The 15,052-nt window shown below is 43.6% G+C and overlaps 1 protein-coding gene across 1 annotated transcript in view; it reads left to right on the top strand.

The window, feature by feature from the left end:
* CUNH2orf80 (chromosome unknown C2orf80 homolog) overlaps positions 1-15,052 on the top strand; it is a 21,192-nt gene that overhangs the window by 1,674 nt on the left and 4,466 nt on the right. Inside the window, exons 2-6 of the mRNA XM_031368857.1 lie at positions 150-231; positions 1,834-1,916; positions 4,261-4,348; positions 4,722-4,799; positions 4,859-4,861. Of these exons, the coding sequence (XP_031224717.1) occupies positions 150-231; positions 1,834-1,916; positions 4,261-4,348; positions 4,722-4,799; positions 4,859-4,861 (334 nt within the window). The remainder of the gene's footprint in view (positions 1-149; positions 232-1,833; positions 1,917-4,260; positions 4,349-4,721; positions 4,800-4,858; positions 4,862-15,052) is intronic.

The raw sequence follows: 15,052 nt of genomic DNA, 5'->3' as shown, positions 1-15,052 counted from the left end.
AAAAATAGCTACTAGGCTGTGACTGACTTCCATTGCATTTTTGTCTTGGGGAGGGGGGAGTGTGGGGGACCATCAGGAAGAAAGCCTCTTTCTGAGGATGGAATCCTACATCATTCCCAAAAGTTCAATGCTGCTCTCTTTCTTTTAAGGGGAGAGTATATTGGAATCAGACTTCGGGAAAATGAATTTGATCCTAAAGGAAGAGGCCAACTCACCTTTCTAGATGATATGGTAAACCAAGTCACAATGGTGCAACTCTCATTTCATTCTGTATGTGATAAGGGGAGAGGACAGATATCAAATGCATATGTAATTAATACATACACAACACAAACACACACATGCACACATACACACACCCTGTCCCCTTTCTAATGTTTTCCTCATCCTGAGGTTGTCTCTATGAACATCTTCACCCACTAAATAGGAAGCAAAATAATAATGAGAAAATAAACATAGTTGGGAGAAGAATTTAAAACAAATGACTGCAAGATACAATGTTAATTCACAATGGTAAGACCTTGACAAAATTAGCAATCGTGTCGTTCTCAACTCTAAGCACTTACCATCATTGGCAGTAGTGGAGAAGGCAAAATGATACACGATCCTAGAATCTATTGTGTTATTCATACTGAGCCCCGACTCATGTGAAGTTCTGCTAGCTTGCTACACAGAAATTAGAGAAGAAACCACCAAAGATTTGATCCAAAAGAAATCAGTGAGCTCAGTTTACCCCCCTGCCCATGTGCTATCCTCGTGCTAAGAGGGATGTGTCTCTGCCCATGTGTATCCTCGTGCTAAGAGGGATGTGTCTCTGCCCATGTGCTATCTTCATGCTAAGAGGGTTGTGTCTCTCTTTCTCAGTTTCCCTCTGAGTAAATCCAGAGTTTGTAGCTAAGCCTGTCTCTCTTTGTGCACACATCACGCAGAGGCATCAAATAGATCAGAACTGTACTTATCAAACTTTAATGAGGTACTGTTACAGCACCATTTTTATTCTGGAGGTCAGGGTTGGGTTTGTATTTCTAAGGAGCATGACCGGTGTGACTAACCCAGGCATCAAACTCCAGATGAGGTTTCAACAGAATGACCAGGGTCCAAAACCCTTATTTATTATTTAGGTTGACATTTTACTTTAGTTTAGTCCCTGGAGAATATCATTAAATGATTGAGGAATTCTTAGAACCTTAAACAAGCCCAGATCAACTTTTGCTTCCCTGGATAACAGCTGGAAAGAAAATGTTGCTACCAAGTGGTAAACATACTTTCTAAGCAAAATCTTACAAACGATCAGGGCAAAGGTCATTGATGTAATAAGAATCAACATGCAAACTGACTCTCAGTTTTGTACCAGGTGTGAGGCTCTCGCCTATCAGTCATGTCTGTCTGGTCCATTGCTCCTGCTATGTTCTCTTACAATAAACAGGGTTAGAAATTGCTCTCTGTAGCTTTCCCCACCTTCTCCTTTTGCCTTTTTGAAACTTAAGGAGACAGAGACCCAATGCTCATCAGCGATTCACCCAAGAATAAACTGGAAATCCTAGGGGGAGGCCACATTCCCCAATTCTATTCTATTCTGTACTACACACAGCAAGTAACTGTCTAGTGGGAGATAAACTTAATGCCTGGAGATTCTGAAACATTTCTAGCCAAGCATCAGGCTATAAATAAGGATCCCTCGCTCTTCTACACACACACACACACACACACACACACACACACACACACACACACTTGAAACTTGGCAGAGGACGGCTTAGCAGTACGATTGTTCAGGAAGTTGCTTTGCCAAGATCTCAACCTACTGCTCTCCTTTCTACTTCCTGATTCCAGGCCCACTATGACTTGGCCATCAGTGTTGCTAATCAATGGCTAGATCGCTCAGAAAACTTAACTTGGCTCCAGTGGGAGAAAGTGTAAGTTGAAATATGTTTGTTGTTTTTCTTTTTGATCTGTCTATTTATTTTGTGTGGGTAGGGAAATATGAATGCACATGTATTCCTGTGTATGGGTGTGAGTGTATGCAGAGGTCAGAGGCCAATGTCTTCCTCTGTCACTCTTCGTCTTATTTTTGAGAGAGGGTCTCTCTCCCAATGAACCTGCAGTTCACCACTAGCTGTTTAGCAAGCTCCAGGGAGCCTCCTGTCTCCGCCTCCATCTCCCAGCACTAGGATTGCAGGCCGTGCTACCATGCCCAACTTCTATACGTATGATGGGGAAAGGCTCCAAACTCAAGTCATCATGTTTATACACTTTACCATCCGAGCCATCTCCTCTGCCCTTGGGGTTTTTCCTTTTAAAACATGACTAATTGATGGAGCAAGTTCCAGTCCTATCTGGCATCTTCCTATGAGGCCTTCTGATGTAGAAACACAGAGCAAACTTCCTCCTCCAGCTAGAAGCCTGAAGACACACTACAGCTGCAGCTTGGGGACATCATAGGTATGCTCACATACTTTGTATTTGTAATCATTGCTTTCTGTCAAGTTTTTTTTTCCTAAAGTCTTGCATGAGATGCTTCTCCTGAGAAGCTCAACTTTATTGTATTGTTTGTAGGAAAACACTGACATTGCTTCCCAAGGACTATTTCACAGTTTCTGGAGCATGTCAGCACTTGAGTCCACGGGATCATTTCCTTTCCAAGATTATCAGCATTTTCCTTCAAGTGTAGTGACTCAGCAGATTCAGTCAACCGCTCAGGACAGGGAACTGAGAGGCAGATCAAATAGCTCGGTCCAAAGTCCAGATGTTGTTTCTATTCCTGCTCCTGGCTGAAGCTCCAGGCAAGGAACTGACAATAATAAGCAGAAAAATCCTGTCTGAGCAACATGAAAGGAACAAGAGCAAGGGGTAGGGTGGGGTGGGGTGGGGTGAGGGAGCAAGAGAGAGGAGGTGGGGAGGTAGGTTTGATTGCTTCTACCTCTGAAAAGTTTATGAGTTGGACTGTTGGCATAGGAACAAAAGACTCAGGCTGGTGAGATGTGGGCAAATGACTTGCCACAAGCCTGAATATCTGAGTTCCACCCCTTGGTCTTACACAGTGGGAGGAGAGAGCAGAGCGAGCTCCCTCAAATTGTCTTCTAGCTTTCACAGGAACTCCATAGTGAAACAAGCACTCCCCCTCAACCCCCCCAACACACACACACACACACACACACACACACACACACAAGCACACCAAGTAAATGTGATTTTTTTTTTTTGAACCTCGATAGCCGTTACCAGGTTCTACCTCCAGTATCTTCTGGGTGGACATTATTAGTGTCTGTTCACTTCATAACAAGGTTCATTCCAAACCAGATGGATTTAAACAAACAACAAGCAAGCATGACATGGCTCAGTGTCTCCTGATTTGTCAAGCCATGGAACACTCTGGCAAGACTCATTTTCAGGATCTAGAGGTATTTTCAGCTTCCCTACAGGTGTGCAAGCTTACAGTAAAGTAAAACAGATCCCCCTAAGTAGACAATGAGGGGAAAGAAGCATGTGGATACTTGCTAACAAAGCTATAACCACTTACTTACAGCAGGAGCCATTGATATTTATAACAGCTTTAGCGAAAACCAAGGAAGAGGAAAAAATACATCACTTGGTTGGAAAATTAAAAATTCAAAGTACCGCTGGTTGGCAGTGGTGGCGCATGCCTTTAATCCCAGCACTCGGGAGGCAGAGGCAGGTAGATCTCTGAGTTTGAGACCAGCTTGGTCTACAGAGTGAGTTCCAGGACAGCCAGGGCTACACAGAGAGATCCTATCTCAAAACAAAACAAAACAAAACAAAACAAAATACAAAGTACCTGCTTCATCAGCAGAAAATCAATCATATTAATCCTATTTAAAGAGTGGATAACACACAGCCATTGCAGATTACCTATGGATTAGTGTCACACCTTAGCTTGGGTCAAAAGGAATAAGAGTAGGAGCTGGGAAAATAGAGGACTCAGTCAGCGCTTACTGTACAAGCAAGGGGACCTGAATTTGATCCCCACACCTACATTAAATATTGGGTGAGGTGGCACAAATTTATAATCGCAGCACTGAAGAGGTAAAGACGTGGCTCTTGCTGACCAGCCAGCCAGCCTAGCCCCCTTGGTGAATCCCAAGTCCCAGTGAAGAGTCCCTTACTCAAAATATCCAAGGTGGGTGGCCGCAGAGGATGACATCTGAGGTTGACCTCTGTTCTCCACATACACGTGCACATGTGTGTGCACACACTCATACAAACCAACCCCAACTCTTCTCCATCTATATATCCCCTTAGGAGAGGACCACTTCATGTCAGACCTGTGTATCCAAACCGAAAAGAGCGAGAAGCAATGATCTTATCGTCTTATGCTGGCGTCTTAATGGTGAGGGGAAGAGTACTGTATGTGTGCACGCTTTGCGTCTTCTAAGATCATTTGGTTCTAGTGCATGCTTGCATGTTTGTAATGCTGCTTCTAAATGCCTTGGACTAACTAACAGTAAAATTTGCTATTTTAAATATATAATGAAAAAATTTGACTTGCATACCATATTGCAAAAAAAAAAAATTATGGGAGATGAGAGGGGAATAAAAGAATGAGAGACCCAAGTGTCTAGAAAACATGTTTACCCTTTAATTTTGAAATTAGGTAGTTGTTGTGTTACCTTACACTGTACTCGATCCACTGGAGCTGCAGTAACTTCGTTTTATAATAAAGGAAAGGTACCATAGAGCAACACATTGTTTTTATTTCACAGAACAGTATCCCAATTGAAGAAGTCCTTAAAATTTACGGGGCCAATTCTTCCTCCAGTCCTGATTCTACCAAGGTAAGTGTGATATGGGACTGTTAATACCATAAATGTGTTTGGGCCTGTATGTGGTATATGCTAAGCAAGTGCTCTACCACTGACATATATTCCAAGCCAAAAACACAGAGACATGCACATACCTCTTTATATGCACGTATCTCTGTGTGCTCTGTGTGTGTGTGTGTGTGTGCGCGCGCGTGTGTTTGCTGGGGACTCTACTCAGAGTCTTGCACATGCTAAGCATCCATTCTACCTTTGAGCTACAATTTCACAGCCCCTGAATGAGGTTATTTTGCATATACATTTATAATGATATATTTTCAGGCATCAGATAAATAACAATTTTATGTCAAAAAGCCAAAAACTGAGATATTGAGATTGCTCAGCAAGCAAAGACCCCTGCAGTCAATCCCGACTCCCTGATTCAAGCCCCCCAAATCTATGTAATGGAAGGAGAAAACGCACTCCTGGCAGCTGCCCTCTGGCCTCCACATGAATACGTGTGCACACACAACTACCCACCCCACCCTGGAAGAAAAAATTGTACTTTGAATAAAGGTAAAAAACGGAAGCAACCACGTACTAATTGAGTCACACAGGCTTGTAAAATGCCACCCTTTAAAGTAAAGTGGTACCTGCCGATGCATTCTGTGGGAGGCTGAGTCTGACAGCAGAGAGCACACTGGGCTGGGAATCCAGATCCCATTGCTTCTGCGCACCATACTTTCCCACTCCAGCTTCCAGTAATGTAGACTAACAAATCACACTCTGCCACTGGATTGATGTATTCTTCCATCCAGAATGAAGACCAGATCCATAAGGCTTATGGCACACATCTGTAATCCTAGCTCTTAGGCGAGGGAGGCAGGAACATTAGGAGATCAAGGCCATTCTTGGCAACATAGGGAATTCAATCCAGCCTGGGCTACATGAAGTTCAGTATTTGAGAATATAAAGTACTCTGAATGATTTTTCAAGTCGGTTCCATTTTCACAGTTTTTGAGTGTGTGGACACTCCGTTAAGAATTTAAATACTGGGTATGATCCCCTTACCACTGGAAACTTCTATGGGCCAGGTGGGTGGTGGGGTAGGGGTGGGGCGAGGCAGGGGTAGAGGAGGCTGAACCAGTGTGTTCACCCCTGACCTTCTGCTTACTGTCCTTTACAATGTCTCCTATCTGGATTTAAAAGGTAGTCAAGTGCAGGAACAGGACCATGAACACAACCACAGGACAAGTGCCCACCCTCTTTCTTGCACCTGTAGACAACAGTATATAAGCAACCATAAGGGTCACAACCATAAGGCACTTTGGAAGGATTCAGAAAGACGCCAGGGCAGGATTAAGGCCATAGACACAGGACAATTATTCATCTCCTGTGCTTGTACCTGCAGACTAGACTGTATGAGCAACGGGTCACGGAAGTTCAAGTGCCTACCTCATCTACCCCCATAGCCAAGTGTTTACTACGTCTTACGGTTTTGAAACCAACTTCTTAGCACCTTACTCTTGCTGAGATGCACATTCCCTCAAGTCCTGAAGGAGCTACAGCTTTCTCCCTGACCACTGCATGGCTCATGGCTCATTCCTTTGCTCTTTCACAATACGTAATTGAATGTCACGGATTCGGCAGTGAGCAAGTTGGACAAGCTGCCTTGTCTTATATAGATCTTCTATTCTGTACCAAGGCTTATCTTGACTTAAGATACTAAGAGACTAAGAGACTCACTTAGAGTCTTAGTGCACTTAAGAGACTAAGCAGTTTTTTGGTTTTGTGTTTTGAAATGCAAATGAATACCACATGACCTGATTTGATTTCTATGATTAATTTTTATTTTGTGTGCATTGGTGTTTTGATTGCTTATATGTCTTCGTGAGGGTGCCAGATTTCCTGGAACTAGAGTTATAGACAGTTGTGAGCTGCCATGTAGGTCCTGGGAATTAACCCCATATCTCCTGGAAAAGCAGCCAGTGCTCTTAACTACTGAGCCATCTCTCCAGCACCCCTAAGCAATGTGTTTTGTTTTGTTTTGTTTTGTTTTGTTTTGTTTTGTTTTGTTTTTAAGTTGAAGAAAGGCCCGCTTTTGTGGTGTTCTGGCTCCACACTGCACCCTGCCCAGTTTCAGCGTGTTCCCTGCTGCATTCTCTCTGCCTGCCTCTCTTCTCTCTCCTTCACTAAACATGCCCCAGACCTGAGCCCTGCTCGCTGTTTTTTACTTAGATTGTCTCTTCTAGCTTTGGGGAGGTGTCAGTCACACTGGCTGGGTAATTGAGACTCAGTTCCCATGCTTCATTCTGAAGGGGGTTGTACTGTGACTTCCTGGGTTGGCGGGGTCATCCGTCAGGGTTTGCAAAACCTCAGTGTCTGAGCCGCTGGGCTAAGTGCAGCCTACATAATGGAGCTAAAACAGGAGGCCACAAGGCTTACGTGCTTGTCCTCTGGATCGCTCGTTCAGTCACGAAAAAGCCTCTGCTCAGTGATATGTAACCGCGATCCTCAGAATCATGCCAACAGTGGGACAGTTAAAAAAAACGCCTCCCGAGTGCTAAATGTGTCCTAGGGACGAAATCGCATCTGAAAGAGGCTCCAAGTACCTAAACATTAAATAGCTAATCAAATATGTATATGATTAGCAATGCAAACATGGCTTATCTGGGGTAACTAATTCCCCGAATGATTATGGTTTGAGGAAGCAATGCTAGCAGACCCCCCTCCCCGCCACCCCCACCAGAGCTCCCACCTACCCCATGCAGAGTTGCAGACTGACTCCACCCACAAGCTTTCTCTTCAACTTAGATGAGGAACCAGCAGGATTTCACAGTGGCGATGTAGCATTTCAATCATTAAACTATTTTAAAGTAGCCTTTTGGGGTTTAATATCACTTCAAAAATAATGGTTTTAATTGTAAGTCAGAGTGGTTTAAAGACAATAGATGCTGTCAAGGTCTTTTAATTACCACGTAATTCGGAATGCCCTTTGATTCCTCCGGATAAAACATCTCCTAAGCAACAACTGAAATAGTTTTAAAGCCAGTGTGGAATACAAATCAGATTGGGACGAATTTCCGGCAACTGGAAAGGACTTGTGGGAATTGTGCTTAGCCGGATAGCTTTCTCTGGGACCCTCTGCTGCCCCCTGGTGGAAGGAGAGCAGAAAGTCATGTACTGTTCGCTCTCAGCAACAGACTCCTGCTAAATGGCCATTTTTTATTAATAAGGAATTCAACTCTCAGTTTGTTTTGGTTTGATTTTCCTGCTGAAGACTCTGGACCCAGAAAAAGTCCAATTAAAGGCTTTACATAAGTACAAGATATTTGTAACTGTGTCCAGATGATAAATATAAAATGCCCAACGATTTAGACTGGAAAATAAAGCATAAATATTCCTTAAGCTTATAAAACAATTGATAAACACATTGTCCTGCCTCATCTGATGGAAGAAAAGGGAGGTCAAAGGAAAAAAGGCAGAGAAAATAAAAGTGTGTGGAAGGGGATAAAGGTGCTGAACAGAGAACCCTGAGACCTCAGCTCTCCTCTGTCTTCCCAAAGCTCATCCCATTTCAAGAGCCAGCTTTGAGCCTGTCATGTTGGTGCACACAAGCCTGTAGTCTCAGCACTCAGGAGGCAATGGCAGGTGGATCTCTGAGTTCTAGGCCAGCCTGGTCCGCAAAGGGAATACAGGACAGCCAAGGCTATGTTGCACAGAGGAAAACACATCTCAAAAATCAAAAGAAAAAAGAGCGGGCATTCACACCCATCATAACAAACACTCAAATATCATGACTCTAGAGGCAAAGCAGACAAGGCCTAGACCCAGATCCACCCCTCCAAAGTTGGATGCTTCCTGTTGTGTCCAGGGGTGCCCTCCCAAACCATATAAACACTGGTCTCAGTCAGACAGGGAGAGTTTATTGAGCATAATGCCCCAGGATTGTTCAATCAGGGCCACACATCCAGACTCAAGAGCTGGTTGTGACACTGAGTTAAGATCCTACAGGGCTTTCAAGCCTAAAATCCACAAACATCCATCAATCAGGATTTAGGGATAGGGGATTTCCTTAGGAACATGTCTTTGCTATACACTTATCCTGTTCCTGTTGGTTGGGGTATTCAGAGAACTTGCCTTATCTAGTATTCATGTCTTCACTTGTCAACCAGGATGGGACTTGTCTAACATTTATGTCTTAACTTGCCAACCAGGATGTCAGTTGCCCAAGCACATGTCTCTTTCTACCAGGTAGGAGGTCAGTTCCCAGGGAGGTCTTGGGAACTTAAACTTTACTCAACCACTACTCAAAATGGAAGTCTTATTCCAAATAGTTTCTTATATTGGTGCAGGTGTCTCTCTTATGTTAGGGTCCATCCCAAGGGCAGTTTGTTAAAGCAAACATCATAAAAGCTTATATACAAGTGCAGGAAGTGTGGCTGTGTGGTTGGTTTGGGTCCAAACTTACTGTGGGTATTATGAAATATAATGTTGCAGCAGGCAGAGATGCCTGGTAGGCCCATGCCAAGGTTTATTTGGGAGAAGAAAGAGGAGTGGGGACCTGGAGAAGGGGTAGAGACAGGCAGAGCCACGAGGGTAGAGAAGTGGGGGACTGAGGAGGACAGAAAGAAAGAGAGGCCAGCTGGGAAAACATGAAAACAGAGAGAAATAGGAAGAGAATGCGGGGTGGGGGGAGGGAGAGGGAGAGAGAGAGAAGTCTACTGACTCCTATCACGATTGGTTTCCAAGTACACAGAACATAACAGAATATGTAATCAGCTTGGGCATGAGAAAATTTCATAGAAACATCAGATACATATGAGAAAGTTTCCTTATAATATTAGTAACAGCGCAAAATGGCAGGGTAGTCAGGTAACTGTTACCTAGGCCTTAAGTTATTTTTCCCCAATCACACGTTTCCTATGCGTAAGTAGACCTGATGTCACATCCCCAACCACACCGGGCTCTTCTGGAGATTAAATGGGACTGTGCACATCAAGTGCATGATTGCCCAGGGGAGCCTTCCATATGACTGCTGTAGTAACAAGCAGTAGTTGCTGCAGGAGCCAAGCCCACTCTGCTGGGAACACCAGCCTCCTCTCTCCTGCCAGCAGCTGGCTCTCCCAGTACCAGTCTGCCTCTACCCTCTCACTTTACTTCAAGCATCTCTTCTTGAAGAATTGACCCTCAAACTAAATTGTACAGACATGAATATGTGGCTGTGTCATAAACGGTGGAACCTACATTTTCAACCAAAGCTGGAGATCAACAGATCAGAGAAATCAGAGATTCAAAAACCATGCTTTCAATACTAGTTATGTCCACCTAAGGGGTTCAGTAGAGCGTCAATATTAATTATGTCCTAACTAACACTGTATATGTTTAAAGTGTAACAACTAAGTAGAGAAGTCCGCTTATGCATTTAGAGCATGTAGGACTGTATATGCCAGTTAATCTTGCACAGTGGTGGGGTTTGGTTATGTTTTGGTAGTGCTGAGATTGAAGACAGAGCCTTGTACCTCCTGCTGCACCTCCTTGACAACTCTACCTCTGTGTGCGGGAGTGTGTGTGTGTGTGCATGTGTGCATATGTGAACCTATGTTTGGAGGCCTGAAGTTGATGTTGAGTGTCTTCCTCAATCACACAATACCTTTGATTTTATTTTACATGTGTGTGTGTGTGTGTCATGTGCATGTCCATGTCCATGCATATTTGCACATGTGTGTATGCCTGAGTATGCAAATGCACGTGTAAGCCAGAGGCTTATGTCAGGTCTTCTATTATTCTCCTCTTCATTGAGGTCAGGTATCTCTGGGAGTAAGAGGGAATTTAGACCTCTGAGTGTTTCCGTTGCTTAGCAGCTGAGTTCCTGGATGGGGAGTGTCTAGGAGGTTGCTAAGCTTGGAGTGTGATGTCAGTTAGTCTCCAAAGTGATTATAGTGTTCTACCAGCAGTATATGCTATCTATACTGGTGCTTTCAGAATATAGAGAGAATGTAGCCATTGGTAGCTCACTGTGAATTTTGTTTTGGGGGGGGTGCTGTTGTGGATTTTTTTTTGTGTGTGTTGGGTTATTGGTTTATTTGTTAGAAAGTGAGTCTCCTATAGCACAGGCTGATCTCAAATTCACTATATAGGAACTTTAAACTTGTAATCCTCCTGCCTCCACCTTCTGTGTGCTAGGGTTACTCTTGGCTCCTGTGGCTTTCATTCTTATTCTGATTACCAACCAACAACTACATATATTTTTCTCTTTGAAAGATCACATATTAAAGTCATTTGGCCATTTTTTGTAGTGAAATTGTGTTCTGTCATTTTCCACTGACCACTGAGCTCCAGGAGCCCACAGCACTCGTGCAATAAGCATGTGACACTATGTGGGAGCTGGGGTTCTAAACTCAGGCCCTCATGTGTGCACAGTAGGCATTTTGAGAATTGAGCTATTTCCTTCTCCCAAGAAATACGCACTGAGAAAGACATTTTATCCCTTAAAAAAGGAACATCTTTGAAATTTTGGTGATGATGTGCTGCCTAGGCTATGGGCAGTCACAAGAGTGTCACTGTGGGGCAGGAAGTTGTGTGTATAGGGGGAGGCTGGGCATGTGTGTGTAAACTTCCTACGTAGTCTCCACTCTCCACTATTTTTCCCTGAACTTACAATTGCTGTTCATGTCAAAGTTAACAATTAAAAAAACGTAAGTAGCTAATGGAACACTTTTATGTTATTTTTTATCATAGTAAAGTAATATTTACCAAAGTAAGGAAATAGAAAAATTACTTAATCTGTTAATGTATATTTTAAAATCTATTGCAAACATACTTAATATCAGTATCCTCCCTGAAGTAAGAAATAGATCAGGGAGTGGAAAGACGGCTCAGCTAATTGCTCTTCTAGAGGTCCTGAGTTCAATTCCTAAAAACCACATGGTGGCTCACCACCACCTATAATGGAATCTGATGCCCTCTTTTGGCCTGTAGACAAACATGCAAACAGAGAATTCATATGCATAAACAAATAAACCTTTGGGACTGGAGAGATGGTTCTGTGATTAAGAGCACTGGCTGCTCTTCCAGAGGACCTGGGTTGACTTCTCAGTACCCACATGACAGCTCATAACTGTCTGTGACTCCAGTGTCAGAGGATCTGACGCCCTCATACAGACATACATGCAGGCAAAACATTGATGCACATAAAATAGAGAGAAAAAAGAAACAAACAAATAGGTTTTTAGTACTTGCTCTCTTCCTTCTTATTTAATACTACATTGGCAATCTCATCCTGCAGAAATAGTTAAGTAAAAGGTCAACAGAAATACAGAAAACTGCCAGTCTCTAAAATGACAAAATGGATACTTTGAAAGTCCAAAAGAATCTACACACTATTTTTTTTTTTTTTTGATAAATGGGGTTAGCAAAGTTGCTGAATGCAGCGTCAGTGTAAAACCTTAATTCTTTTCTATACGCCAAGAGTAAAGAGAAAGCAAAATATGAACAGATGACATTGACTATAAAGTGAAAAACAGACTTAGGAGTAAATCTAAGAGCATCTGCATGAGAGTTCTACACTGCAAACTGCAGATGCTGTTGATGTTAGAGAAGGCCTGAGTGGGTGGAGAGATGACAGAACGCTCATGGATGAGACCTGTGTGGCTGTGACATTCTCAACCTCCTCACAAGTAACCCAGAGACTAGAGACTAGCTTACTCCAGAAAATGTGCGCTCTCTCTCTCCATACCCCCCCATTTGCCTCTTCATCCCTCAGCCCACTTCTCTTTCTTCACATACTGACAAGGAGTTATCAAATTTGCAGGAAGCACAAACAAGCAAGAATAAACAAACAATCTTGGAAAATGACTTCCCAGCTGGAGACAGGCGCTTTGGCTTCTGTGCCTACTGCTGAACTACAGGACAGCATCAATGGGCGTAAGGATTGGCCAAGTGAACAGGAACCGAAATGTAGACTCCGGCAGCAAACACACACAGTCACTGGACTTAGGGCAGAGGTGACACTAATGAGCGTGGGAAGGATGAGCTGTCAACAAACAGTACTGGTTCACTCTTGTCTTCCCCCTCACACCATGAACAAAAAGTCCCTTCTGAAGGACTGCAGGGTCCCATCAAAGCAAGAATGCCATCAGGGGAAGTGGGAGAGTCTGTGTCTGTGACTGCCGGTGGCCACCTATGAACCTGAGATTCTCTCATCATCATCTCTGGATCTCTTCCCCTATTCTGATGATGCTGGTTCTGGTGATGCTGGTTCTGATGATGCTGGTTCTGGTGATGCTGGTTCTGGTGATGCTGGTTCTGGTGATGTTTGGTTCTGGTGATGCTGGTTCTGGTGATGCTGGTTCTGGTGATGCTGGTTCTGATGATGCTGGTTCTGGTGATGATGATTCTGGTGATGCTGGTTCTGATGATGCTGGTTCTGATGATGCTGGTTCTGGTGATGTTTGGTTCTGGCGATGCTGGTTCTGGTGATGCTGGTTCTGATGATGCTGATTCTGATGATATTGGTTCTGGTGATGTTTGGTTCTGGTGATGCTGGTTCTGGTGATGCTGGTTCTGGTGATGTTTGGTTCTGGTGATGCTGATTCTGATGATATTGGTTCTGGTGATGATGGGCCTCAGGTACATCTTAAAATGCTGAGTCAGTTGTCTCTGCTGCCCTCAACCTTGTACTCCTCTACGGCCTCCAGGCTTGGCAAGGCTTATCTCAGAACAAGCAGGGTGTGTGTGCCTAGCTGGTGGTTATGGGTACATGCTGATTGCTTTTTATGAAGTGGAGTCACATGTGTCTTCATAATAGAGAACATACAAGTACCCGTGTCATTCCACGTGTCCTGATACAAGGCCACATATGCTGTCATGATGCAGCTCACACCCAAACACAGTCAAATTAGAAACAGCATCCATGCTGCTACCCTCTAGTGCCTTGACTAACATAGAAGTTATTCAGGTAAGGGAGAAGCTTGGGGGGATGGAGACTGTTACCTGTTGGTGCACTCTGAGGCTCAGAAATTAAATGGTCTCTGTGCTTCCATATTCCCCCATGTGTGCCTCACACAGAAACCAAGGATCTTTTTGTTTCATTTAATTATTTTTTTTAAATATTTTTTTTGTTTTGTTTTGTTTTGTTTTTAAAGATTTATTTTATTTATATGAATACCCTGTATAGTGCGCTGTCTTCAAACACACCAGAAGAGGGCAATAGATCCCATTACAGATGGTCGTGAGCCACCATGTGGTTGCTGAGAATTGAACTCAGGACCTCTGGAAGAGCAGTCAGTGCTCTTAACCACTGAGCCAGATCTCCAGCCCCATTTAATTATTTTTTTACAATTTAAATGCTGGGAGTGAACCCAGGGCCTTTGCATGGTAGACAAGCATTCTTCAACTGAGCCCCAGACTGCTTTTAAAAATCTACATCAGACTCTCAGTCTTTAAAGTCTGTCTAGTACTTTAAAACACTCCGGTGGGAAATAAACCTCACCCAGGCCAGGCCTCTTAATTGGCTTTCTAGTACAAAATAGTCATTCGTGGATCATATACACTCAAGCCTCTCTGAATGGATTCAGCAGCTTGGATTGGCATATTATGTGTTTATTTTTATTTTTATAACTTATAGAGACAGGGTTTCTCTGTATAGCTCTGGCTGTCCTGAAACTTGCTTTGTAGACCAGGCTGGTCTTGAACTCAGAGATCCGCATGTGAGTGCTGGGGTTAAAGGAGTGTGCCACCATGCGTGACATTGCATTTATATACATGTAACAATAATAACAAAAAGCGGCTACCAATTAGAGACAGGAGGGCATGGGAGGAGTTGGAGGGGATAAGAGAGAATGGGAGAAGTGATACAATTATATTCTTTGATTTATTTGTTAATGAAAAGATTATTAATAAAGTTAAGGGCATGTTAAAAACAACAACAACAACATTCCACTTGTATAAGGAGCGATTCCCAGTCTGTAGTGGGAGCAGGTGAGGGCCTGTCAGGGTAAGTTTCTCACTTAGACAAGGGAATTCTTGAGCTCCACATCAAGGGAAAGACAAGAGCCTAGGGCAGAAAAGAGGAAGTGGCTATGCCAGGAGAGGGCTACGAGGAGTGTCCTGTGCCTGTGCAAAGGGGACTTCTGTGACACTAGCACCAAGCATACAGCAGAGACTGTAAGTGCAGACCACATTCACCTGCCTTTGCCGGGACTCAGGTTGGTGAGACAGACACTATACTGAGCCAGGTACTGTAAGCAGCAGGCGCTCCCCACACAAACTCACACTGCTGTAAACCGGAACTG

The sequence above is a fragment of the Mastomys coucha genome, unplaced genomic scaffold (assembly GCF_008632895.1).
Source record: "Mastomys coucha isolate ucsf_1 unplaced genomic scaffold, UCSF_Mcou_1 pScaffold14, whole genome shotgun sequence".
NCBI classification, from domain to species: Eukaryota; Metazoa; Chordata; class Mammalia; order Rodentia; family Muridae; genus Mastomys; species Mastomys coucha.
The sequence above is the reverse complement of the archived record's forward strand: the minus strand, read 5'-3'. Positions and strand labels throughout refer to the sequence as shown.